At 51.0% G+C, this 27601-nt stretch overlaps 1 protein-coding gene across 3 annotated transcripts in view; it reads left to right on the top strand.

The window, feature by feature from the left end:
* MEIOC (meiosis specific with coiled-coil domain) overlaps positions 1-27601 on the top strand; it is a 1190863-nt gene that overhangs the window by 943055 nt on the left and 220207 nt on the right. For all 3 annotated transcript variants that reach the window (XM_078645159.1, XM_078645158.1, XM_078645160.1), the window contains one exon: positions 9002-9182. In XM_078645159.1, coding sequence (XP_078501285.1) covers positions 9002-9182 — 181 coding nt within the window. The remainder of the gene's footprint in view (positions 1-9001; positions 9183-27601) is intronic.

Here is a 27601-nt window from a genome sequence, read left to right as displayed (position 1 = left end):
GGAAGGAGTGCTTTCTGAGCCTGCTCTCGGTTTGGATGTGGGGAAACGGAAATCGTGTCTGTATTTGTCGCCTTTACGTTCCTGCAGTCTGTGATCTAGTTGAACAGTGAGGTCTATTAACTCTTCGCAAGTAGTCGGCAGAGTCACCACCTGGGCAAGAACGTCCTTCAATTCCCCTTTCAATCCTTGGTAAAACAAGGAGACTCTCTTTTTGGTTGGCCAATCAGTTTCAACAACAATACGATTAAAATGTGTTATATAAGACAACAGGTCTTGAGATCCTTGTTTAGGCGTAATCAGCTCTCTATCTAAGGATAGCATGTGTGCTTTACGATCAAAAAGCTTCCTCATCTCTTCACAAAATTCTTCAAAGTCATTCAAGACTGGATCATTCCTTTCAATCAGAGGAAACGACCAGCTAGCCGCGTTACCCCCTAGATAGGACAACATAAATGCCGTCTTGGAATGATCGTCAGGAAAGACAGTGGGTTTGCACATAAAATGTAACCTACACTGTCCCAGAAATGTACTGAACTTCTTAGGATCCCCTAAGAACCTTTCTGGGGGTGCCAATGGTAATCGCACTGGTTGTATGACATTAATGGTGGAAGGACCGTGAACTCCCTGTGTAACGGAGGTTTGTGACTGAAGAGGAGGAGGTAACGTGGCTTCCCTGATGTAATGGGCTCCTCTAACACTAGTGGGACTGGATCGTGCTATTCCTGCTACCTCATGTCGAAGAGTACTCATTTCATTCCTCATATCATGATTCTCCACTCTTACTGCATCTACCTCTACTCGTAATGCGTTAAGGGTTTCTAGCATAGAAGTCAGGACCGTGTTAGTGTCCAGGCCGTATTAGAACGTGGGCTTGTCACTCTGTTACGATTTATACAGATTGACTAACCTTAAGCTTCAGGTACAGCGGGAGCGATGTAGGTGCTAGTTTCTCTCCTCCCTAGATGCGGCACCCCAAGTGAGTCTTAATATAACACTCGCCTCTGAGGACCTCACCCAGGGAAGGGGAAAAGTGGATAAATAAAACAAAAAGGGCTGGCAGCCATAAACCATCTACATGGCTCGATAACAGGAGAGACACCACGCTGTGGATCTGTGTACTGGTTCCTGTATAGAGACACAAGACACAAAAATCACACTCTTCCTTGGAGTTCAATGACACCTCTATATGTATATACTATAATATTAAAGTACACTTACATAACAAGGCTCCAGCAATCATTCCATCAGACAAAGGCAAAAAGTAGAAAAAATAAAGTAAACAGCAAAAGTAGCAGGGAACTGCCCTAGAACCCCAGTTCGAGAATGAGAAGGATACTGTCTCCGTAGTCACTCACAGATAGTTAAGAACACTACTTATCTTAGTGGGATGTAGTCTCTGAAGGTTCAACACAAACTGTCCTAGTTCTCGCAACAGTGTTCATACAAGAAGGAAATCCGAGCCTCTCAACAGCTCCAAGAAAATCAAAATGTTCGGCCCCGAAAAACAGGAAGTCGTTCAGCAAACAAAACAAGATTGGAAGGGAAAAAAGGCACTCTCCCAATACTAGCCCACCGCTAGTGTCAGTTCCAAATATACGAAGTTATTCGAGGTGAAGGAATTCTTCTCCCGCACTGACAGAGCTCTCAGCGCGGCTCTCCAAAAGGTCAAAGTGTCTTCGGCAAGACACAGCTAGTAAGCGCGGCAACTCCGCGAGCAAAGGAAGGCAATCGGGATACCAGGGATTTAACCAAGCTCGCCTTCTCCTCACAGGTCCAGATTCAGTGAAGCGGCCAAACACAGGTGACAAGCACCGAGGGCTTACTCACGGCAGTAGATATAGAAAGCCGGGAAAGACAGGAGAAAGCGAGGACAGACTAAACACCAAGCATTCTGGGACATGTAGTCCCTTTAATTGTACCTAATTCGTGACAAGCTTCAACTACAGCTCTCCTTCGCAACATTCCAATATCTGAGATTTGTAAGGCGGCTACATGGAGTTCAGTACATACCTTTACCCGCCATTAATGCCTAGATTCAGATGCACAGGCCGATGCCCAATTGGGACAGGCCTCTTTGAGGTATTTGTTTGCATAACTGCATTATAAATGTGATGTTAAATCATGTTTTTTGCTGTATACTGGATTGCTCGTCCGCGAGACTTTGGGTATGGGCTTGCTACTCTATTCACAGATTATGACTATTGATGAGTATCCCCTGGATGAGAAGGATTAGTTACTTACCTGTAATCCTATTTCTCATCCAGGGGTATACTTATCAAAGTCATAAGCAACCCACCCACCTCCCCGGACGAGCATTACTGCAAAGTTGTGGTATGTTACTTATGGATTTACTCAGGTGTTTATGCACCTCCAAAAAGAACTGACCTAACTGCCACCTGTGGTGCATCATGGGAGCGGGGGGGGTCGCCTACAGGTCTTAAAGGCACGGTACCCTTACTCTAATGCCTTAAAGGTAAGGTGTCAGTTTTCTTTGTTTTCTTTATACTCAGCTGCAGCCTACTGACAAATGCCGGCAATTACAGGTTTTTCAATGGCAATAAAGCATTGTTGTATGACAAATGTTTACTGCTCTCTTTCTTCCTTAGGGGTTGGGAGACTATAGCTGCTACTATGCAAACCTATGTAATTTCATCATATTTGCCATTTTGGAAATATTTTAGGCTGCATGTATATGTTTTCACATATGCATATATGTATATATATGAATTTTCTATATGCTCCGGGATCCCACACATGCACGGGGATTATTCATAGATTATGACTTTGATGAGTATACCCCTGGATGAGAACTAGGCTTACAGGTAAGTAACTAATCCTTGCTTAACTTCAAGGATCGAGAAAACATCCCCTCAGCTAGCCAGCCTAGCCAACCAGCCCAGCCAATGAGCCTAGCAACTCGGCTGAGCAACTCGGACCAGCCTTCCAGCATAGCCATCCAGCCTAACCAACCAGCCTCGACAACTTCCCCCAGCCAACTGTGCAAACCACTTCACAGTCAGCCTAGCCTATCGAAGCTTAGCCAGTCAGGGTAGGCCTAGCCGAACAGCCTAGCCGGTCAGCTTAGCATTTCAGCTCTGCCTTTCAGCCTAATGCGTCAGCCTAGCCAGCCTGCTTAGCCAGCCAGCCTATTAACTCACCAGCCAGTCAACCAGCCTTCCAGCCAGTTGTCCAGCCAGCCAGCCAGCTACAATACATGATCTTAGCCAAAAGGCTGAGAAGCGATGACATAATCTTGCAGGAGGCCTGCGCCAGCCCAGACCTGCGGTTCGACAAATCTAAGGTTCTCCTGTTTCAGGGGGTAGTTCAGCAGCAGTGTTTTTTTCCTTTCAGGTTGTCTAAGGAGAGCCCATACATTACTTGTGTCAAATATGTATTGCATAGCACTGCAGTTCCCCAGGTTATCATGTTGGGCCCTGCCTTTTGGCAGATACTGTCTCATGCTTTCCATCTACGTCCTGAACCCCCCTAAACTAACAATGCTGTCCTGAAATGTGAACTCCCTGTTAGACTGGATTAAAAGTTCCACAGTATTATGGTATATCAGGCGACACAGGCCAGCGGTCGTCTTATTGCAGGAGCCCTACTTGCTAGGCACAAGCTGCCCCCTTTGGGCCGTTTCGGCTATGACTGGGTTTACTAATCCAGCTTTACGCGTGGCTCCAGAGGATTTGCAATATTGCTGCATAAATATATCCCCTTTGCAGTCACAGTGCAACACTCGGATGCCCAGGGATGTTCCGTGGATATTGAGGGCCACCTGGAAGCACGGCATTACAACTTTGTGTCCTGTTACGTTCCTCCTCCCCTGATGCAGCTCTTGATGCAATCACTGCAATCCTTGCTCTTGACACTCCCCAAGTGGGTACGATATGGTGGTTGGAGGAGATTTTAACACAGTTCTCGATCATGAGTTTGATGCCTCAACTGCCCTATACTCTGTCTGTCTGTCCTCGTGGGCTGATTTGCTGGACCTCTGCAATGTGTGGTGCTTTTGGCATCCTGCCCAACATGTCTGTACTGACCACTCAGCGGGACATGCAGCGGAATCCCACATAGGCTTGCTGTGGTTACCAGCGTCTGGTCTCTTCTCGGTTCAATCTGGGCATATTCTCCCACGCGGTATTTCTGATCATGCTCTGCTTCTGTTGTCTTGGGAAACCAAGCCCACTGTCCAGCGCCCCGCTTGGAGGCTCAGTGCCTGGCACTTGCAAAGCTCTGAGTTACTGCTTTTGTTGAAGAAGAACTACAGCATTTCTTTAAGCTTAATGTAGGTTCAGTTTCCTCTGCAGCGATGCTCTGGGCATCTAGTAAGCCTTCCTTGAAAGGCTGCCTTAAAGGCTACATTTGTCGGGTGGAGGCACACTGTGTGGCACGGCTGACTAACCTTGAAGGTCAAATACAGCTCCTGGAGGCCACCCTATGTCACTGTGAAACTGAAGGCACTCGTCGTCTCCAGGCCGTAGCCCGCACAGAACTGCAACAGGTCTCCCTCAAGGAAGCCATACACTGTTGGATGGTCTTTATGCCGAGGGTGTACACATCTGGTGATAAATTGGGTAAATTATTGTATTGGCTGGCTACTCGGGGTATCTCCGACCGGGCGGTCCTCACGATGTCTCCGGGAGGAACTCCCAGCTATTGCTCAGACGTTTGCTGATTTTTATCAGGGGTTGTAATTGCGACATCCCCTGCTGCCAGTAGAAGTCACAAACCATCTTCTGGATAGCATACCGATGCGGTCTATACCCAGTGCTCTGTCTGGAGAGTTGGACAAGGACCTCACGCTAGAGGAGGTGAATTCCGCAGTGTCAGGATTGCAAGCTGGAAAGACAGCCAGATCGATGGGTATCCTATTGAATATTATAAACGCTTCTGTGACATCCTATGTCCCCCATGTTCTGAATTCCTATGCAGCTGCACTGCAGCAGAGGATCTCCCTAAAAACCAATGTGCAACTTATCGCCCAATTTCCCTTATCAATGTTGACATTAAAATTTATGTAAAAGTTCTAGCGACACAGTTGGGTCCGGCGTCGCCACACCTGATTCATTCAGATCAATGTGGATTTATGCCGGGTCGCAGCACACATTACTGTATTAGGAGAGTCTGTGCGGTACTGTCTTGGGCACATGACCTCGATGGCACCCTAGCCCTCTTGCTAGTTGATTTCAGCAAGTCTTTTGATACAGTGTCATGGGAGTTTATGGATAGAGTCCTCCAGCGGGTTGGTTCGGGTGCATCTTCTGTACCACGCCTGACTGCTCAGGTCTGTGTAAGTGAGCTTCTGTATCCTACTTTTCCTATCGAGCGTCACTCGCCAGGGGTGTCCGCTGTCCCCATTACTATTCCCCTTGGTGATAGAGCCCCTGGCATGGCTCATACACTGCGAAGCCCAGGATTGGGGCTGGCAGTGAGGGAGTGGCTTTTAAGACCACATTGTGTTATTGCGGACAATATCCTTCTATTTCTGAAGGATCCCCATCGTTACGGCCCCCGATGTCTGTCACTTCTTCGGCTATACAGTGAGGAGTCTGGGCTCCGATTTAACGAAAGCAAGTCCTGCCTGGTTGAGGTGAAAGGAGAAGCCCTTGCGCGGATTTGGTGCTGCAACACTCCTACCTGTTATTTAACCCCATGGGGTGCACCGCCCTGTTTAAGATGGTGTGCTTGCTGTGCTGTTTGTACACCCTGTGAAGCAATCCCTACCATCCATTGCAAATGATTTCAGGCCCTGACTGCCAAGATCACTAATTTTGTGTGGTAGGCACAAGGTAGCGTTTCAGTTACTGCGCTGATCACCCTTTGATGGTGGCTTGGGTTTATCAGATATTTACCTATACTACCTCGCAGCCTATTTCATACCAATTAATGACTGGTTCACAGTGGGTGGGATGACCCAGTGTACCATCTGGAGATTCACTCGATGGGTTTGGATGGTCTGCTCGATCTTCCGTAAGCAGGTGTCCCTTACCTGGTGGAGGGCCGCTCTTCTGCTCTCTGGCTGGGACCGCCACCTCACCGAGTTGACCCCTTTAGGCATGGAATGTGGCTTAGTCCGCTTTCGACCCTGGAGGGCTTTGTCCCCTGGGCCGGATTGGGATTTCATACCAGGGGGATGTTTACAGGGAAGGTAGAATTGTCTCATTTCAGGACGTAAAGGCTATATATACATTGTCCAATTCACAGTTCTTTCATTACCTCCAATTACGCCAGGCTTTGCAGGCCCCACGATCTCCCGGATGACTCACTACCCAAGTTCAGTCCACTAGTGGCAAGGGTTTTCTTTGGGGGTTTGGGTAAGGAGGCAACCTCTGTGATCTACGGCTCGCTGGTAATCCAAGCCCCTGACGTCCTTGAGTGGACTCGGAAGAAGTGGGTGGCCTGGGTGGGAGAACTGGATGAAGAGGAATGCTGGGCGGCCTGTCTAGGGCCCGAGATTTGGTGATTTCATCATGGCTGCGTATTGTTCAATTTAACTACTTGCATACAACACCGTGGTGCTTGCAGCACTAGCTCCCCGATGTGCATGCAGTATGCACGCGTTTTGTGCTTCCATTAGCAGATTTTTTTCCATGTAGCCTGGGAGTGTCCAGTGTTGAGACACTTTTGGGAGGGGTAGGTCCTCTGTCTTGGGCCGCACTCTGGAGCTCACGCCACATATTGTGCTGTTGGGGGTTGATGGAAAAGACTGGTGGACCTAGAGCTGAGCGTACCTTTCTGGAAGCGGCATGTTTGGTCGTCGAAAGGGACACAACTCGTGCCTGGAGAAAGCAAAAACCATCAACTATCAGGGGCTGGCGCATGGGGATGGACTGGTGCGCTCACCAGGAGAAGCTGATCTTTGAGATTTATGGCTGTCCCCGAAAGCACAGCCGAATATGGGGGTAATGGTGTCGCTACTATGGATTGTCAATTTAACCCCATAATGTTTTGTAATACTGATGACTGGGTTTGCTGTATTGTTGTGCATGTGCATAGATCACTTTTAATCTAGGATTCCATGAGTTTTGCCGCAAAGCCTTCAATAAAATTAGTTATAGAAAAAAAAAACTGAAGCATAGGCATCCAAAGAAACATTAACAGAGCACTACTGCTTGGATAGCCAGTCCAGATAAGAAACAGCAACATTAGTAGCACTCCACCAGAGCAATAACACTTCACCACCAATACTACAAGCAGTATTACCACCATTAATTCTGATAACACCACTGCAAAACCCATACTACTGTTACGGGCTGGAAACTTACCTGTAATTCAGATCCTGCTCTTCTGCTCTGTGAGATAAGGGGAATTGTTTCTGGTCACCGCAATATCACCACACACAGGAATATGTGGAAGACAAGCACCCTAGATAAGCTGCCACCTTCTCAGAAGAAAATAGCCAAAAGCATAGAAAAACTCCTGGCTGATAAAGCCCAAAATGCTGCACCTCGACTGGTCCTCAACATCCCATGCCACATCACGCAACACCTTCGACAACTCCACAGGCTCCCAGTCAACAAGACAATCCGCTACAAGCTCCTCACACATGCCTCCGAAGCTCTCCACAACGAAGGGCCGGCATACCTGAACCACTGCCTCGCATTCCAAATGCCCACCAGACAACTCTGGTCCGTTTAGATTGCCTCTCCCCAGGATCCACAAGACCAGAACCGGAGGAAGATCCTTCTCCTATCTCGCCGCCAATACCTGGAACATCCTGCCCCTCCACCTCAGGCAATCTGCATCGCTGAACCAATTCAAAAAGGGCCTCAAGACCTAGCTTTTTGAATGATCCTACCCCTAGAGGGATCAGCAGTCCGTCCCCACCACTCAGCGCCTTGAGACCCTCACAGTTGAGTACCTACTCTTTATAAGCCCCTGATTGATTGATTGAAGCCTGCACAGAGGTGGAAAAAACATCCAGCAGAGGAAGTCCCACGAGTGAAGAGTCAGGATCAGCAAGTGGAGGGAGCAGGGCAACAAGCAACAGAACATGGATTTGTTCTGACGTACCCTCCAACAAGATTGTGGTCTTTTAATAGTAAAAAAACAGGGAAAGGAAATTACACCAGACACCACATGGCAGGAAACAAACTGGGATTGGGAAAATCTGGAAGAAATCAAGAGTAGAACAGTCATAAAAGGAAAAGACGAGACAATGAAAACATGAAGTGGACCAGCAGTGGAGTTGCATTAAAAGGCAGCTGCAAACTCCCAGGCAACTGATTACCATTTTGGAGTTCTTTTTTGTGTTTTATACTGTAAAGACTTTAAGTAATCGTACAGTTTAATAATAAAATTTGAAAAATTTTGGAGTCAAAGATAGAATGTAAAGCAACAAGAGCACAAGAGGGACAGACCCAGAGGAGAGACTCTCAAGACACAGCTGCAGGCTATGCACAGCTTTTTTGGAGCCCCAAAAACTGACAGCCCGGCAAAGTACTGTGGTTCTTGTGGCCCGGTCAGTCAAGAAATTTCAGGTGCAACAACTACCACCAATTCCACACCGACACCACTTCCACCAGTGCCATTCTAACATTACCACTAGCAATAGTACTACCACAAATATCAATTATACCCAATAAACCCCATATACCACCGGCACCAGCAGTAAATCACGTCTCATGTTCCCACTAGCACCACAACCGGTACCAGCCTGACTTATTTCCCACACCAAAACCAACACTAATATTAATACTATCAACAGTAATGCCACCAACACCACTATAGTTCCACCAATATTACAAACATCACTAATGCCACAATAATACCACACTACCCATGCAGACAGCTAGCACCAGTATCAGTTGCACAACCAACAATACAAATCGTTAGCAAAGCCAGTAAGTCTAGCTTTATTGTAATATTGCACAGAAATATATTTGTGTATCACTGTTTGCAGGTGCTGATTCAGTGAAATATTTGTTTTATTTGCCTTTGTGCAACATCATTGCATTAAATACGTGACTGTTATATGGTATGTACTTTTTTCGTACAGGTTGTGACATTGCTGGGCAAAATGGAACGCGTTCGTAGTTCTCCTCTTCATGCCAATATATGTACAGCACTTGATAGACAGCTGGAGGCAATTCACATAGTTCAGGCACGTAGAAAAGATGAAATTGTAAATGCATCAAATCGGCAAAGACAGGGTGTTCCTCGCTGCCAGGATGACAGAGGTACTGAGATTCCTTTATAAATTAATGAGTATGTTAATTAGAAATAATTTTTAGCTTAGATGTGGTACTGATACTAATATTAAACACTTGATACTTTTGTGAAGTTTAGATTTGCAGATGTATTAATACAGTTAATACAGTAATGATTGAATGTGCCTAGGAATGATGTAATGATTACAGCCAGTTGGAAATTCCAAATATCCAAAGACGCCACCAAGAGGTAACAGAGAAACAGTGGGCCTGGCAGTTTCCTCATTATCAGATGCCCCTTATGCCTATTCTTACTTTGTCTGGATTATAACATCTATTATTAACATCCAGAGCTTTTACATCTGAAACTCTCATGAAAGAAATCAGACACAACAAAGTAGCCAGCTTCCCCGACAACTGCTTCAAACTCAAAAACCTATTTGCCTTCAAACAAGTTTAGCAGTTTATTAACGTACCACAAACAATTATACCTAGCTCTAGGCGGTCTACTCAACTTAACTATGGAACTACCCCCTACCAAATTAGGACCAGCAGCAATTGCCGGTCTATAACAATTAATAGTCCTGTAGGTCAAACCTCTCTGAAACAAAAGCGATAGTTTGCCAACTCTACGGCAGATGCCTCCACGGGATCCAGACCGCTTCCTACACACCAACAAACCCATTTCTTCAACACTCCAACATATCTCTTCCTAGTTCCTGGTGCCCAAGACTCCTTTAGCAACTCTTGAGCCTGCTCCGAAAGTACTCTGAACTGCACTCCTCTCCTGAAATCCTCCAAACAAGAAGTCTCAACGCCCCTTCTATAACCAAAGGATGAAATCCCCCTTCTGCCCCTATAAGCAGATCCTCTGACTCCGGTATTAAGTAAGGCTCCACTGTCGCCATTTCTCACAAACCTGGAAGCCAGGCCTCTCCTGCCCAAAAAGGCGTCACAGTAATCAACTGACAACTCTGTCTCCTCACCATCAACAACACCCTCTGAATCATTGCAAATGGAATGCATACCCCCTTATCTTCCTCCAATCTTGTTGAAGCGCATCCACTTCCTCTGCCAATGGATCCGGCCTCCAACTGAAAAACCTCTAATTGGAACACCAACCTTGACGCAAACAAATCTACATCCAGAGGACCCCCTACCTGTAATATTCTCTTGAAATACTAAACATTCAGTTTCCAATCACTGAAGTCCCTGAGATACTTCAAATTACAATCTGCAACAATGTTCTCCTGACCTGGTAAGTATTCGCTTGTAGTCCTATTTTCTGTTCTAGACAAAAAGACCAAATCTTCTTCGCTAATTGTGTCAGGTTCCTCGACCTGCTTCCACCCAATCTGTTTCTGTAACGAACCGCCAATGTGTTGTCCATTTTCAACAAAACATTGAAATTCCTCACCTTTCTTCCAAAACTTTACAAGGCATAGAGCCCTGCTCTCATTTCTAAACCATATATGTTTTCCAACCTCTCTTCCCTGGACCATATTCCACCTGTTTTCTGTTCCTCCAAGCAAGCACCCCATCCAAACATGCTTGTGTCAGTCTCTAATACAAAATCTGCACAAATTAAAAAAATTGCCCTGCCATTCCAAGCTTCTACGTTCTCTAACCACCAAAAAATCTCCTCCCGAGCCTCTTCCGTAAGGATAACAAAATCTCCAGAACAATAACCCTTCCTCAACGCTTCTGCTTTCATTCTCTGTAAAGCTCTGTAATGGAGCGTCCAGGGAAAACTGCTTGTATTGAACTTGTAAACAATCCAATTACCCTTGCTAATCCTCTTAGAGATACCCTCGCTTTTTTTTTACAAACCATTCACGCCAGACCAAATTGGAGACAAGAAAATTGATACAGCTCCCCGATGCATCTGAACTGTAAATATCTGCGACACCAACCAATCTTTCTCCTTAGAATATCTCCCAGAAGATGGATCCCTTCCATCTTGAATGTCTGTAAACAACATATTGATTCCTATTTCTCAGATTTATCACAGGTCTCCACCCCTTTGCCTTCTTCTTCACCAAAAATATCGTACTCACAAAGCCCCGTTCTATCGCCCCTTTCTGCAACATCTCTAAAACTTCTTTTTCTAATATGTCTTGTAAATCTTTTTGGAAAACCAATTGTATTGGTTCCTCTAACTGCTTCAGCTCCTCTTGAAATTCTATAACATAACCTTTTACTGTTTAAATTACCCATCTGCCTTTTGTTAAAATTGCCCACATCTTCACAAACCATCTCAATCTTCCCCCTACCCCATTTGGGATCAAACCAGAATCTGTCCTCGTGCTCACCTTGAGATCCTTGGGAGAACTGAGCTCTTCCCCTAGGGTTGCGAACACTCTCTTGTCTTCCTCTTTGAGGGTAAAACCCTGTTGCTGCTTGGAAACCTCCAAGCGCAGCTCTTCCTTGGTACTGATAATGTACCCTTTCAAAAGTCCGGCCAGGGAAACGGGCTCTAGCCCCGGCCCGGTGAAAAAAACCTCTTTCAAAGACTCTCCTAAACACATTGGGTGCTTTGACTTTTCCCCTCCTGTGCTGATAGTTATTGATTCCCATTGTTCATGACGAGCTCAGCCAACCCATCGGCGTCGAGGAGTAAAAGCCCTCCGCCGTCGTCGTCACTACGTTCGGCGTCGAGAGCAGGTTCCCCTCCGTCGTCGCAAATCCATCAGCGATCGACGTCAAGGGGCGAGAGTCCTCCGCCGTCGTCAACCCGGCGACGATCAACGTCGAGGATGAGATCTCCGACGGCGTTCGGCGTCGAGGATAGACACCCCTCCGCCGTCGTCTTGAAGACCTTCGACGTCGAGAATAGATTCTGCTTGAGAAGGAGAAGTCCTCCGCCGACATCCTTCACCTGGTTCCCAACGGCGGCGGTCGATGTCGAGTCGACGTTCGACGTCGAGCAGACGGGAGGTCCAGGCGTCAGCTCCGACGTCGAGAGGTCAGGATCCATCAAGACCAGTCGCTTCAGACAGGAGATCGACGTCTAGGAGGCAATCCGGTTCGGCGTCGAGGGGCTCACGCCCGACGTCGAGACCTGCCTCAGTGAGATCAAAGAGTCAGCCTCACGCCACTCTTCTTCTCACTCCTCCAGGCAGCCTTCTTCAAGATCAGGCTCTCCAGAAGCTGGAGGTCCTGCCCATGAGTCTCCATCACATCAGAGGGAGACTTCCTCTGCTGTACGTTTGTCTCCAAGGTGGCTTATTCCTTTGCATCACTGGAAGGATTCGGGGGCGACGAGACAAATGCAGGCCTATGCCAGTCCTATCCACAGGTCACCTCTACAAAGACTGGTGCAAGAAGTGGACAGAGAGAGCTCCCCTAGACGGAGAGAGCATACAGGAAGGTCCCGTGAAGAAGGCATGACAGGTCACGTTCCCCCAGACGTGAGGAACACGCGGACAGATCACGAGGACGGAGACACAGTGCCCATCACAGAAGTAGGAGAACACCATCTACTTCTTCTACTTCCTCTACCCGCTCGTCTACGAGGGATTATTCCCCTACGTTGTCGGACAGCCCTATCTCGTGGGTCTCTCCGATAGATGACATTAACACCTACCATGAGGTTCTTCAGAGAGGGGCCCAGAAACTCAACATCGAGATGTCTGTCCCTCAAGTTTCGAGACTCTGCATCAGAAAGCAGCGTCTCGCCCATTACTCCCCCTGGTTCCAGGGATTCTTGACCCTGTAATGGACACCTCTCTGTCGCCAGCTACCATCAAGGCAGTGCCGGCTCGCATCCAAAAGAAGTACAAACCGTCTTCTTCAGATCGGATCCGCCTGCAGATTCGGTGATCGTTGCTGCAGCACGAAAAACGCATGCTGTCACTGCTTCTTCATCGGTTCCTCCTGATAAAGAAAGCAGGTCCCAGGACTCTTGGGGATGCAAAGTTTGCAACCCTGAAGGTCTCCAGCGCGGCTGCGTTGAGGCCGATACGACAGGTCTTTATGGGACTCTTTGGAACGATTCAAAGAAAAACTGCCAAAGGAAGACAAAAAAGACTTTGATGAGATAGTTGCTGAGGGATCACTGGTGGCAAACCAAATGATCAGCATGGCAGCGGACGGTGCTACGCTATCGGCGCATTCTTACGCGCATGGGATCTGCGCCAGACGATCATGGTGGTTGAGGCTTACAGGTCTCAAACCTGATGCGCAGCAGAGAATCTTGAACCTCCCATTCTCTGGTTCCTCTCTTTGGCACACACGCAGACAAGGAGATGAACAGAATGAAGGCCGAACTGGACACACTCAAGGCCGTCGGCCTGGAGAAGAAGAAAGAGTTTGCGCATCGGTACTGGCCCAACCAGCGCAAGGGATCTCAACAGAGGGTTCAAAACCCTCAGTGGTCCCAAAACAAGAACCAGGGCAAGTCCCAACTTCAGGGCCGTTTAGTCTAACAGAGGTAAAGGTGGTCACCAGCAACAATCTTCTACCACGGCTAGAACAGGAAGAAAGTCATGAGCAGTGGCTTCCTCTAGCGCCGTTGCCCACTCCAGTGGGAGGAAGTGCTTCACAACATCTGGCAGAGTGGTGCAGCATCACAAACGATCGTTGGGTGCTAAATATACTGCGCAATGGATACGCACTACATCTGAAAGAAACAGGTTAGTATTAGATTCCTTACCTTAGAATATCCCCAGGCGTCAGTCTGGATCCGGAAACTTTTGCGTAGCAGTACCCCTGCGCGTCGGTAGGCGTCGTCTGCAGGCGTCCCCTGCGGCTCCGCGTCGTCGGCGTCGTGCGCCGTGATGACGTCGCTGGAGTATATAGACGCCGCCTCCGCGCGCTGACGTCAGTTCTTCTTTTTTCCGCGCCAGTTAGCGCAGATCCGAAGAGCAGTACTCCGGTCTTTTGACCAAGTTTTTTGTTAACTAATTGATCTTTACGGTGCCGGTAGGATGCCCGGTTTCAAGAGTTGTGACGAGTGCGACCGCCTGATGTCGGTCACCGACCACCATCGACTCTGCCTCCGGTGTCTGGGCGCGGACCACGACGTGGAGTCCTGCGTCGACTGTCGGGCCTTGACTGGAAAAGCTAGGCGGGAGCGGTCCCGCAAGCTTCTCGAGCTCCGGGTGTCGGCCCCGCGTCGAGAGCGGTCCCGGTCCGGTCGGAGGTCGAGGGAGCGGTCGAGGGAACGGTCGCGGAGCCGCCATGGGCGCTCTGGGAGTCGCCACCATTCCTCCGGCTCGTCAGGTAAGCACAAGAAGTCGGGGCGTCGCCATCGCACCCCCGACTCCCCCCGACGCCCGCGTGCTGCGGCCGGGGGCTCGGGTGACCCCACCCCCGCGGTCCCGCATGGGTCGCCGACGCCGTCTACCCCACACCTGTCGGTCCCTGGGGAAGGCGCGTCGCGTGAGGAGATCGAGGCCTTCCTCATTGCTATGAGGGCGAGGTCTTCTCCGGCGGGGCCTTCGGCGCCTGCGGGCCCGTCGGGCCCGTCTGGGGGCCCGAGCGGTTCGGGTGCTCCTGCCCCGGCGCCGCCGGTGGCTCCGGCCCCGGCGCCGCTGGCTCCCTCTGGTTCGTCGCCGGCTGGTCTCCCGGCCTCTCCGGCGTCGGTTCCTGTGGGCCAACCCGTGGTACCGCCCCCGCGTGGTGCAGCGACTCCGCCGTCGGCTCCGGCCGGCGTCGGGTCCCCGGCACCGACGCCGCGCGGCGCCACCCCCCTTTCCTCCCCGACTCCGGACTCGGAGCCGGACCGGCGTCGTCCGACGCCGGATCCGACGCCGATGGGGCCCGTTGACCCCGATGTCTATATCGTCGATCCAGAATATGGGTATGATGAGGAGGAGTATGGAGAGGGTTGGGAGGGGTCTGAGGACCCTCTATCCCGTGCCTGCCAGTATGATGTGGACTGGGTAGGTGATCTGGGTGATGCCAGTGGCCTGGACGAGTCGCCCAACCCTGGGTTTGTCTCTCCGTCCCCTGTGGCGTCCGAGGCAGGTGCTGCCTATTCGGTGGTCCTGATGAGGGCTGCCAAGGCCTTACACCTTGAGCTCCCCGTCGCGAAGGTCAAACCGAATATTCTGACGGAAGTTTTTAAACCGCAGTCATGCCCCCAGGAGCCTCTGCTGCCGTTTAATGAGGCCCTGACGGATGTCCTTCTGGGCACCTGGTCTAGGCCCGCTTCTGGTGCGCCGGTTGACCGGAACGTTGCCAGGCGTCACCGTCCATGCTCGGACGACCCTGCCTTCCTGTCCACCCATCCCTCCCCGGAGAGTCTGGTGATCCAGGCCTCCACTTCACAGTCCGCATTTCCGTCGGCTCCGCCCGACCGGGAATCAAAGAGGTACGACCAATTTGGTAAAAAAGTGTTTTCCTCTTTGAGCGCTGGACTGCGGTCTTGTAACACCGCGTGCCTCTTGGGCCGCTACACCCACTCCCTGTGGGATACGGTCGAGGAGTGTTTGCCGCAATGCCCCCAGGAAGTGCGGGACAAGCTCACCCGGGCCTTGGTTGAAGGCCGGGATGCGGCGCGGTACTCGATCCGTTGTGGTCTGGACACCACAGACTCACTGGGACGGGCCATGTCCACTACGGTGGCGATTCGTCGCCATGCCTGGCTGAGATCTGCCAACTTCTCACCAGACGTCCAAAATACACTTATGGACATGCCATTTGATGGCAGTCGCCTATTTGGTGACAAAGCGGACCACGCGCTGGAGCGCTTCAAGGACTCCAGGGTCACGGCCAAGTCCTTGGGTCTCTCGACCCAGCGCCAGCAGACGGGTTCGTTTCGGCCCTTTCGTGGCCAAGGGAGGGGAGGTCCCACGCGTGCTGCCAGCCACGCGGCGCAGAGCGCTCCCCAGCGCGGTGGCGCCCGTGGTTTCCGCCGTGGTGGCGGTAGAGGCCAGCGTCGTGGTCAGTCCACGCCTCCCTCCGCTGCGGCATCCAAGCCTTCCTAGTCCGAGCTTTCGGGCTCACGTGACGCCAGTGGGTGGCAGGGTTCGCCATCACCACTCCCGCTGGCGCGCGATAACATCGGACAGGTGGGTGCTGCAGCTTGTCCGAAGGGGCTATGCCCTCCCCTTCGAGTCCACTCCTCCAGCCATGCCACCGCAGAACCACCGTGTGTCGGGGGACCACTTGACACTTCTGCAGGAGGAAGTTACGGCCCTCTTGGCCAAGGGGGCCATCGAGCGCGTTCCTGGGCCAGAAGTAGGGTGTGGTTGCTACTCCCACTACTTTCTGGTACCCAAGAAGGACAAGGGAGGCCTGCGTCCTATCTTGGATCTACGGAACGTCAACGGCTTCCTCCGGAAGGAGAAGTTCAAGATGTTGACTTTGGCTCAGGTCTTGGCTGCTCTAGACCCACAAGACTGGATGGTAGCGTTGGACTTGCAGGATGCGTATTTTCACATCCCCATCCTGCCGGCCCACCGGCGTTACCTGCGGTTCACGGTAGGCCACGAGCACTTTCAGTTTATCGTGCTCCCATTCGGCCTTACCAGCGCCCCACGGGTGTTCACGAAAGTGATGGCGGTGGTCGCAGCTCATCTGCGCCGGTTAGGGGTTTCAGTCTTCCCCTACCTCGACGACTGGCTGTTGAAGGCGGGCTCGCCCCAGACAGTCGTCCACCACCTTCAGATGACGGCAGACCTCCTGCACGAGCTGGGGTTTTCCATCAATGTGCCGAAATCACACCTGTGTCCCTCTCAAAAGCTCCTTTTCATCGGAGCGGTTCTCGACTCGGCGCAGTTTCGGGTTTATCCTCCGGAACGGCGGGTCCGGGATATTCAGGCTCTGATTCCCATCTTTCAGCCGTTATCCCGGGTTTCGGTCAGGTTGACGCTGCGGCTTCTGGGGCTGATGGCCTCCTGCATCCTTCTGGTGCATCACGCCAGATGGCGGATGCGGGCTCTGCAGTGGGACCTGAAGTTTCAGTGGGCCCAGCATCAGGGCAACCTATCCGACCATGTCCTGATCTCGGAGGGCACTGCGAGACAGTTGCAGTGGTGGCTTACGGACCGCGATTGGGTCAGGGGCAGATCCCTCTCCCTTCCCCAACCGGAGCACGTGGTTGTGACGGACGCGTCCCTCCAAGGCTGGGGTGGCCACTTGGGAGAGGCGGAGATCAGAGGCCTCTGGTCTCCGGCGGAGTCCCGGCTCCATATCAACATGTTGGAGCTGCGGGCGATTCGCCTAGCACTGAAGGCATTCCTCCCCTTTGTCAACGGGAGTGTAGTGCAGGTGTTCACGGACAACACCACCGCCATGTGGTACTGCAACAAACAGGGCGGTGTGGGGTCGTGGACCCTTTGCCAAGAGGCTCTGCGCCTCTGGCAATGGCTGGAACGTCAGGGCGTGACTCTGACGGTTCAACACCTGGCAGGTTCTCTGAACGCCAGGGCGGATGAACTCAGCCGTCGGTGCTCGGTGGATCACGAATGGCGTCTGAACTCGGATGTGGCGAGAGGCCTCTTTCAGCAATGGGGAGAGCCTTGGTTAGATCTATTCGCCACAGAAGAGAACGCGCAATGTCATCAGTTCTGCGCGTTGGAGTTTCCAAGGCGGCACTCGCTCGGCGACGCCTTTCGGCGCGAGTGGAGTTGCGGTCTGTTGTACGCCTTTCCGCCTATACCACTTCTGCCCAGAGTGCTGAAGAAGATCAGGCGCGACCGGGCCCAAGTTATCCTTGTGGCTCCGGACTGGGCTCGAAGGTACTGGTATCCCGAGCTACTCAGCATGACAGTCGGTCCCTCGATCCGCCTGCCCCTTCAGGAGGACCTTCTGTCGCAGCAGCAGGGGACGGTCCTCCACCCGAACCTGTCCAGTCTCCACCTCCATGCGTGGAGATTGAGCGGCGACAGTTGAGGCCATTTGACTTGCCTCCTGAAGTCTGTGATGTCATTCTGGCAGCCAGGCGTCCCTCCACAAAGTCGGTATACGCCTGCCGGTGGAACAGATTTGTGGCATGGTGCACAGCGAAGGCTGTGGATCCCCTTTCTGCCCCTCTGTCTGAGGTTCTCCTCTTCCTCCTTTCCCTTGCCCAGCAGGGCTCTGCTCTGGGCACTATCAAGGGCTATCTTTCTGCCCTTTCCGCCTTCTTGAGGCTACCTGATCAGCCATCTTTGTTCAAGTCCCCTATTGTGTTGAGATTCTTGAAGGGCATCACGCACATGTATCCTCCAACTCCGTTCGTGATGCCTCAGTGGGACTTGAACCTGGTTTTGACTTTCCTGATGTGCGCTCCCTTTGAGCCCCTTCATTCCTGTCCTCTCCGTCTTCTCACCTTAAAGACGGCCTTCCTGGTAGCCATCACCTCTGCCAGGAGAGTGAGTGAGCTCCAGGCTCTTTCTATTCAACCTCCTTTCTTGTCTGTTCATCCTGATAAGGTGGTTCTTCGGACTAGACCTTCTTTCCTGCCCAAGGTAGTCTCTGCTTTTCACATTGGGCAGTCCATCACCTTGCCCTCTTTCTTCCCGCCTCCGCATCCTTCAAAGGATGAAGAGCGGCTCCATCGTCTGGACCCAAAACGTGCGCTTTCATTCTATATGGATCGCACACGCCAGTTCCGGGTGGATGACCAACTGTTTGTTGGCTACGTGGGTGAGAAGAAGGGAAGGGCGGTACAGAAACGGACCATCTCTCGGTGGGTCGTCCTGTGCATCAAAGCATGCTACTCTTTGGCTCGGAAGGAGCCTCCTGTTGGGCTGAGGGCCCATTCCACTCGGGCCACGGCGGCTACTACTGCCCTGGGCCGGGGAGTCCCTTTGCAGGACATTTGCCAGGCGGCCACGTGGGCCTCGCTGCACACCTTTGCGAGGCACTACTGCCTGGACAGTCAAGTCCGGAGGGATGGCTTCTTTGGCCGTTCGGTCCTCCAGGACTTTCTGGTGTAGGTTGTATTGGTTCGCAGACCCACCACCGGGGTTGGTATTGCTGGGGTATCTATTCTAAGGTAAGGAATCTAATACTAACCTGTTTCTTTCAGATGAACAAGTTACTTACCTTCGGTAACGATATATCTGTAAGAAACAGTAGTTAGTATTAGATTCCTTACCGCCCCGCCCATCCTCCCCGTTCTGCGAACTGATACCTAGGGTTAAGGACATCCCTTTCAGGGCCCTAGTTTCAAATGGCACCAGTGTTGGTTCTCACATGGCTCTGCGTGTTCTGGCGCGGAAAAGCTGTGTGCAAAGAACTGACGTCAGCGCGCGGAGGCGGCGTCTATATACTCCAGCGACGTCATCACGGCGCACGACGCCGACGACGCGGAGCCGCAGGGGACGCCTGCAGACGACGCCTACCGACGCGCAGGGGTACTGCTACGCAAAAGTTTCCGGATCCAGACTGACGCCTGGGGATATTCTAAGGTAAGGAATCTAATACTAACTACTGTTTCTTACAGATATATCGTTACCGAAGGTAAGTAACTTGTTCGTTTCGGTGTGCTTCCAAAGGACATTCCTCCGAAAAGATCTCGTCTGCACCAACTAAAACTACTCTGGCAGGAGGTGAAGGCTCTTCTTCAAAAACAAGCTATAGAAGAAGTTCCTCCCTCTCAGCGCCAGGAAACCCATGGTGTCAGCGCGCTTTATAAATGCCCCTTACAATACAATACAAAGAGGAAAGGGAGTCTACTCCAGGTACTTTCTTGTGCCCAAAAAAGATCAGGAGCACAAGTTCAGACCTATCCTAGACCTTCGACTTCTGAACAAAGTCATTGTGAAGGAGAAGTTTTGCATGTTGGCCCTTCATCAAATATGTCCACATCTGCAAGTAGGAGATTGGATGTGTTCGGTGGATCTCCAAGATGCTTACTTCCATATACCGATTGCCCTACGTCATCGCAAGTATCTGCGGTTTGTGATCGGACACAAACACTGTGAGAAGTTGGTCTGATATGCAGTGCTCACTATTCTAGTGATCACTATGTATCAGTCCAAACAACCCTTATTGATGATTGGTTGTAAGTCAACCTTATAGACCAGCTATCCTAGTAGCATGGATACGAGCAGTCTAAGGCTAAGACTCTAGAGGGCGTGTTAAGCCAGCTGTTTTACCATCACATTACCCCTTGAACACCAAGTGAAAGGACACCACACAAGTTGTTATGAAAATAAACAGATATTTATTTATAACAAGTCTACCCTGAACTCTTTATGAGTCAGGGAGCTAAGCACACAACAAAACTCTTACGAAAATACTTTAAGTCGCACAATTTACACAAATGCCCGAGGGGCACGAAAAACCATATATTACAAAAGTGGAATGCGAATTACTAGCAGGTAAGTAACTATTCTCATAGACTTTAGAATCGCTAGGACTGGACTACTGAACCTTTAGATTACTAGCAGGAGACCTAGGGACGTCGTGTGCAGAGTGGGAACTGTCACGCGTAAGGCGGGAAAAAGTCTATGGAGGCTAGCAAAGACAAAGTTACTGTTCTCGGGCGAACCCGACTAGGTGGGTCGAAAACAAGAGTGGATCCGAACACTTAGGGTGTTGGACTATGCTGGAGCACCGGAGTACTCAGTTTACCTAGCCCAGGGGCTGCGGCTGCATAGGGTTCAAGTTGCGTCGGAAACCCTTGTTGAAGATCCAGGAGCCTGAAGAAAGAAGTTGCTGGCAGGCGGCCAGTGAAGAAGTTCGTGGTGATCCAAGCCTGGATCAGGGAAGAAGAAACCTGTAAGCAGAGGGGACCAAGTTCTGAATCACTAGCCAGTGATTTGAGTGGGCACCAGGATGGCACCGGACGAAGTCACCTCAGCCAGGTGAGTGGGCGCTGCTGGGCTCTGCAGTCTCTCGGACCAGGAGGCGTTGTCGGCGACCAGGATGGAGGTGCGAGCTGTCCCACGAAGGTACTTGCTGTCGACGTCGCTGGACCCAGGATTGGGCAACAAGTCTTGGCAAATGCAAGGCCCACGCGGTGGACCTAAAATGGCGTCTTGAGTGGACCAGGAGGGTCCAGGGTGCTCCTCTTTTGGAGGGGAGCAAGGGCTAGTCTGGAGCAACCAGACCAGCAGTGGTTGTCGTCGTGGAGCGTCGTGAGAGGGCCACTAGCCAACGGAAAGCGACCTGGACAACGCGGTGAGCAGCAAAGAGCAGAAGGGCCCCACGCAGATCTCGTGGATGATGGGGGGCTGAACTTCGGTGCTGGAGCTGCTCAGGGTCGGGGCTTCTCTTACCCCAGAGCACTCAGTCGAGGGTCACTCGGTGGTCGTGCTGGACAAGCGTCGTGCAGTTCTGAAGAGGGCCGGTCCCTCGAGGTCTCGTCGCACCCACGGATCACAGCTGGGCTGATGATGTAGGTTGAGGTCAGAGGTGCCAGGGAAGCCGGTTCTCGTCGTGCTGGAGCAGTCTTGATCCGGAGGAGAGACTGGCAACAAACCGCGATGCTTGGTTGGTGCCTGCTGCTGCAGGGTGACTACTCCTTAGTCACAAGGGAGAATCTTGGGAAGAAGTCTTGAGTTCCTTTCGTGGAAAGTAGTTTCAGGATTCAAAGATGATCTGATTTGGAAGGGGGCCAGTTCCTACCTTTATCCTGCAAAAAGGGGCTGGCACGCGACTAAGTCCTGCCCTATGGGTGTGTAGGAGAGTAGGGTCTGCAATCCTATGATCACCCAGATTTTTGCTTTTTGCTGCACTGGTTTACGACTTTCCCTGGCTGTGGGCCTGCTAATCAGACCCACAGCCTAGCTGTTCTCTCTATCCAAATTGTACTCAGGTACTGAATTGGCACTGGGCCCTCTCCAAGTCCCTGTACCCAGGGCTGAGGTGCACCCAGAAGTCTCCCAGGGGCTGAAGCATGTATTATGCCACCCCTGGATTGACTAACTAAAACTGACACAACTGGCTGCACGACAGCTGGGGCAAGGTGGTGTACTCACCCTTTGCTTTAGGTATAGTATACCTATATCTAACCCTAAAAATGGACACACAGATCTCCTATCAGTCACTCCTATAGCAGGCCTTAACAATCCTGAAGGCAGAGTGCTTGGAATCGTGTGAGATGGTGCTCTAGCATGAGCTGAGCCTGTCTGCGGCTTTCGGGATCCATCCCTTAGCCGTTTCCATGATATCGCATACCATATACTCTTAAGTGCATTATAATCCTCGCGGTTATGTGCCAACTCTGGTATCGCTTTATCAAAACATGTCGAGTAAGGTGTCATACGAATTGGAATACTAACCCCTCGCCAATTCTGGCGACGGGGTTAGCATTCCACCCTTCTAGAGGGACACGACATGCCTGTAACCTATAACCCGGTTAAAAGTCAGACAGAGCCTTAGCATCCACAAAATGGATGCTGCCACCGAGACACAAGTCTGCCCTCCTGCTGCTGGGAGTCCTCCCAGAGCAGGAGATAAGGACAAAGGGTTTCCTGCCAGGGGCGGTGCCAGCACCGTCCCAGACAGGGTTTTGTGTATTGTAAGTAGGCAGGGCTTTAGAGGAAGGTGACTGCACGTGGCACCCCGGTGCTCACTGTGCATAGGCTGGCTGGAACCAGTTCCAGGGTCACTCCAGACCCTGTGCTGGGGAAAAGCCCGCCAAGGAAGTGGGTGTAACCACCCCCCTCCTAGTCCCACCCATAGGGCAGGACTTAGTCGCGTGCCAGCCCCTTTTTACAGGATAAAGGTAGAGACTGGCCCCCTTCCAAATCAGATCATCTTTGAATCCTGAAACTACTTTCTGCGAAAGGAACTCAAGACTTCTTCCTAAGATTTCTCCCTTGTGACTAAGGAGTAGTCACCCTGCATCCGCAGGCACCATCCAAGAACACTGCGGTCTGCTGTAAGTCCTTCCTCCGGAATCCGACTGCCCAGCTCGACGAGAACCGGCTTCCCTGGCACCTCTGACCTCTACCCACCTCTACAGCCCAGCTGAGAACCGTGGGTGCGACGAGACCTCAAGGGACCGGCCATCGGCAAGACTGCACGACTTCTTTCCAGCAAGCCCGCCGAGTAATCTACTGGTGAGTGCTTTGGGGTCCGAGAAGCCCCGACTCTGAGCAGCTCCAGCTCCGAAGTGCAGCCCCCCAGCATCTCCACGATCTGCGTGGGGCCCTTCTGCTTTCCGCTGCTCACCGCGTTGTTTGGCTACTAGCCCGTTGGCTTGTGGCCTTCCTGACGACGCCCGACGACATTTCTGCTGCTGGTCTGGTTGCTCCAGACTGGCCCTTGCTCCCTTCCAGAAGAGGAGCACCCTGGACCCTCCTGGTCCACTCAAGACGCCATTTTGAGTCCACCGCGTGGGCTTGAATTAGCCAAGGCTTGTTGCCCAATCCTGGGTAACTTCGACGCCAACGACTTCATCCTTCGTGGGACAGCTCGCACCTCCATCCTGGTCGCCGACAACGCCTCCTGGTCCGAGAGACTGCAGAGCCCAGCAGTGCCCACTCACCTGACTGCGGTGACTTCGCCCGGTGCCATCCTGGTGCCCACTTAATCACTGGCTAGTGATTCAAGAACTTGGTCCCCTCTGCTTTCAGGTTTTCTTCTTCCTTGATCCAGGCTTGGATCCATCGAACTTTCCTTCACTGGTCGCCTGCCAGCAACTTCTTCCTTCCAGGCTCCTGGTCCGGCAACGAGATCCCCGACGTCTTTTCAGACCTATGCAGCTGCAGCCCCTGGGCTAGGTAACTTCGGCACTCCGGTGTCCCAGCATAGCCTCACTATCCAAGGGTCAGGATCCACTGTCGTTTTCTCCCTACCAGGTCGGGTTCGCCCGTGAACACTAACTTTGTGAATTCTAGCTTCCATAGACTTTGTCCCGCATCCCGCGTGAGAGTGCACACTCTGCACCCGAGTCCCCTAGGCCTCCTAGTAGTAATCTAACGATTCCCTAGTCCAGTCCTAGCGATTCCAAAGCCTATTAGAACTGTTACTTACCTGCTAGTAATTCGCATTCCACTTTTAGCGTATATGGTTTTTCGTGCCCCTCGGGCATTTGTGTATAACGTGCTAACTTAAGTATTTTCGTAAGAGTTTTGTTGTGTGCTTAGCTCCCTGTCTCATAAAGAGCCAGGGTAGTCTTGTTATAAATAAATACACTGTTTATTTTCATAACAACTTGTGTGGTGTCCTTTCACTGGGTGTTCAAGGGGTAATGTGATGGTAAAACAGCTGGCTTAACACGCCCTCTAGAGTCTTAGCCTTAGACTGCTCGTATCCATGCTACTAGGATAGCTGGTCTATAAGGTTGGCTTACAACCAATCATCAATAAGGGTTGTTTGGACTGATATATAGTGATCACTAGAATAGTGAGCACTGCACATCAGGCCAACTTCTCACATTGGTGGGCAGCGGTTGGGATTTGAGCTTGCTGTTGTTTTACCACACATGCCCTAAGAATATCTTGTGAAAGATCACATAAGTACTAAAGGTACATACCTTAACACTTAAGACTCTTTTGTTTTCTAAAGCCTTTAATTAATTAATTTGCTTCCCCCTAAGCCTGAACTGCTCTACTTTCACATTGGCCAGTTCACCCTGTTTCTGTAAGTTGTAGCGCCATGAAGCCGCTGGCGAACGTGCGCTTTAAAAATAATTTTAAATTCAAAATTTTTTTTTAAATTCAAATACATATAACTTAGCTTAGAATACTCTGAGTTCTACTGAACCAGCTGTTGTAGCTCCTAGGGCCTAGCACACCCTAAACTACAACTCTAGCAAGGGATCAGTAGGCAAACATATAGTGTAGGTAAGTGCACCACTTACACCTCACTAGAAAAGCATGTCGACTCAGGGGGACTCTACTGAGACTCCCCTGGTCAGTGTTGACCCTCCACAGGTCACTTCAAGATATGCAGCTCTCAGTTTTCAGGAGATGAGACAAATCTGTGTCTCCAGGAAACTGAAGCAGGGGTCTAACCCCACCATTCCCTTTCTGATAGGTCTCTTAGAGACATATGATGCCAGAAAGCTCTCTCAGTTACATGAGAGCATGCCAGCCTTAGAGGGAACCTCTGGGGATCCAGACCTCCCCAACACTGATTCAGCAGTTGAGGAGGAGGATCAGGAGGTACTCTCTGGGGATGAGGTAGACAAGGGTCTTGAGGTAGTCAGAAGGCTAACTAGGACCAACTTAGACTTACTTGGGCTAGGATCTGGGGGCCCCCCAGTACTAACCCGAAGTGGGCCTAACCTTGGAGTTAGGAGAGATAGATCTCTTTCTAGGGACTCCAATAGATCTCTGCACTCTAATGCCTCTTCTCAGGGGAGAAGGAATCCTCCACCGAGGAGATTTACTTCCCCTCAGAGAAAGGAGCATGAGGCTAGGATGAGACAAGCTGAACTGAGGATTGAAAGGGAAGAAATTGCCCTGGCCAAAGAGAAGCTTGCCCTGGCAAGAGAGCAGCAGATGAGTGGGCTAGCTCCCACTGGTGGCAGCAATCTCCCAAGAGATAGAGAGAAGGGTTTAGATACTAAACACCTGACTAAAATAGTGCCCCCCTTTAAGCAAGGGGATGACATCCAGAAATGGATGGCTGCTCTGGAGAGGGCCTGCACTGTGCAGAACATTCCCCAGAGTCAGTGGGCAGCTATACTGTGGCTCTCCTTTGATGGTAAAGGTAGAGATAAGCTCCTCACTACAAGAGTGGAGGATGCTAACAATTACCAGGTCCTGAAGAATACACTGGTTGATGGGTTTGGTTTAACCACTGAGCAGTACAGGTTGCTGTTCAGAGACACCCAGAAAACTCAGTCTCAGGACTGGTCTGATTTTGTGGATTGTGCCACTAAGGCTTTGGAGGGCTGGTTGCTGGGTAGCAAGGTTACAGATTACACAGGATTGTATAATCTAATGATGAGAGAACAAATTTTGAACAATTGTCAGAACCAGTTGCTGCACCAGCACCTTGTTGATTCAGATCTGACCTCTCCCCAAGAATTGGGAAAGAAGGCAGACAAATGGGTCAGGACAAGGATCAAGCAGAACCAGAACCAGAACCAGGGTGGTCAGAAGAAAGCAGACCAGAAGGGTAATGTTAAGAATGAGCAAAATGACCAGAAGTCTTCACCAGGTCCCCAACAAACCAAAGAGGGTGGGGGTCAGGCTTCCCAGAAGAAGAAGACTCAAGAAGGCCAGTCAAAAAGGTGGTGCCAGTACTGCAAAAGTAAATCTCACTGGTTTAGTGAGTGCACCAAAAGAGGAGGAGGACAAACTCCTGCCACTACAGCTCCTAAAGCAACTGCACCCCCTAGTACAGTCAGTAGTGGTAGTGTCACTCCCAAGGCATTAGTTGGGTTAACCTTGGGTACTGAGGGGTCTGACAACTTAGTTGGCACACTCACTCAGGCTGTCCTTGTCTGTACAGGGGATATGGATATGTCCCCTGAAATAAGTCCCAATACTTTGGGCAAATACAGGCAGACACCTTTGATTAATGGCAAGATGGCTCAGGCCTATAGGGACACTTGTGCCAGTGTCACCATGGTGACACCTAACTTTGTGGACCCTGGACAGATCATGCCAGGTACTGATTTCCTGGTGACCAATGCCAGCAATGTCACTACTAGTCATAGTGTGGCAATTGTAGCTTTCTCCTGGGGTGGAGTGAAGGGACAAAAGAAAGTTGTAGTCAGTTCAGACCTCCCAGTTGATTGTTTGTTGGGCAATGATTTGGAGTCATCACAATGGTCAGAAGTGGAGCAGAGGACTCACATGGAGATGTTAGGCTTGCCAGCACATGTGCTTGCTGTGACTAGGTCACAGGCCAGAAGATGCCCCACTGAACAGGTGCTGGATCCTGAAATTATGGACCAGACACCTTCCAAGAAGAGGAGCAGTAAGGGTAAGGCTTTGCCTTCCCCCTTGCCCCAGGTTGAGGATCAAGTCTCTGAGGAGGCTGATCTAGAAGAGCTGAGGGAAACTGAGCCTAAAGAGCTTGAACTTGATCAAGTTGAGTTTCTGGGCTCAGGGGGACCCTCCAGAGCAGACCTGGGGAAGGAACAGTTGAGCTGCCCTTCCCTTGAACCCCTCAGACAGCAGGCTGCTGCTGAGGCTGCAGGGAATGCCACAGGTGCCCACAGGGTATACTGGGAAGATGGACTCCTGTACTCTGAGTCAAGAGACCCCAAGCCTGGTGCAACCAGGAGGCTGGTCATCCCCTTGTCTCTGAGAGGTTTCCTTCTCACCTTGGCCCATGAGATTCCCCTTGCAGGTCATTTAGGTCAGACAAAGACTTGGGACAGGCTTGTCTCACACTTTCACTGGCCCCATATGAATGAGAATACCAAGGAGTTTTGTCGCTCATGTGTCACTTGCCAAGCCAGTGGTAAGTCAGGTGGCACAACAAAGGCCCCCCTCATACCACTACCTGTGGTGGGGGTTCCCTTTGAAAGAGTGGGGATTGACATTGTTGGTCCAATGGAACCCCAGACAGCATCAGGACACAAGTTTATACTGGTGGTGGTGGACCATGCCACCAGGTATCCTGAGGCTATTCCCCTTAGGACCACTACAGCCCCTGTA

This window comes from Lissotriton helveticus, chromosome 5_1 (assembly GCF_964261635.1).
Source record: "Lissotriton helveticus chromosome 5_1, aLisHel1.1, whole genome shotgun sequence".
NCBI classification, from domain to species: Eukaryota; Metazoa; Chordata; class Amphibia; order Caudata; family Salamandridae; genus Lissotriton; species Lissotriton helveticus.
This window is presented reverse-complemented; position numbering and strand designations above follow the sequence as displayed.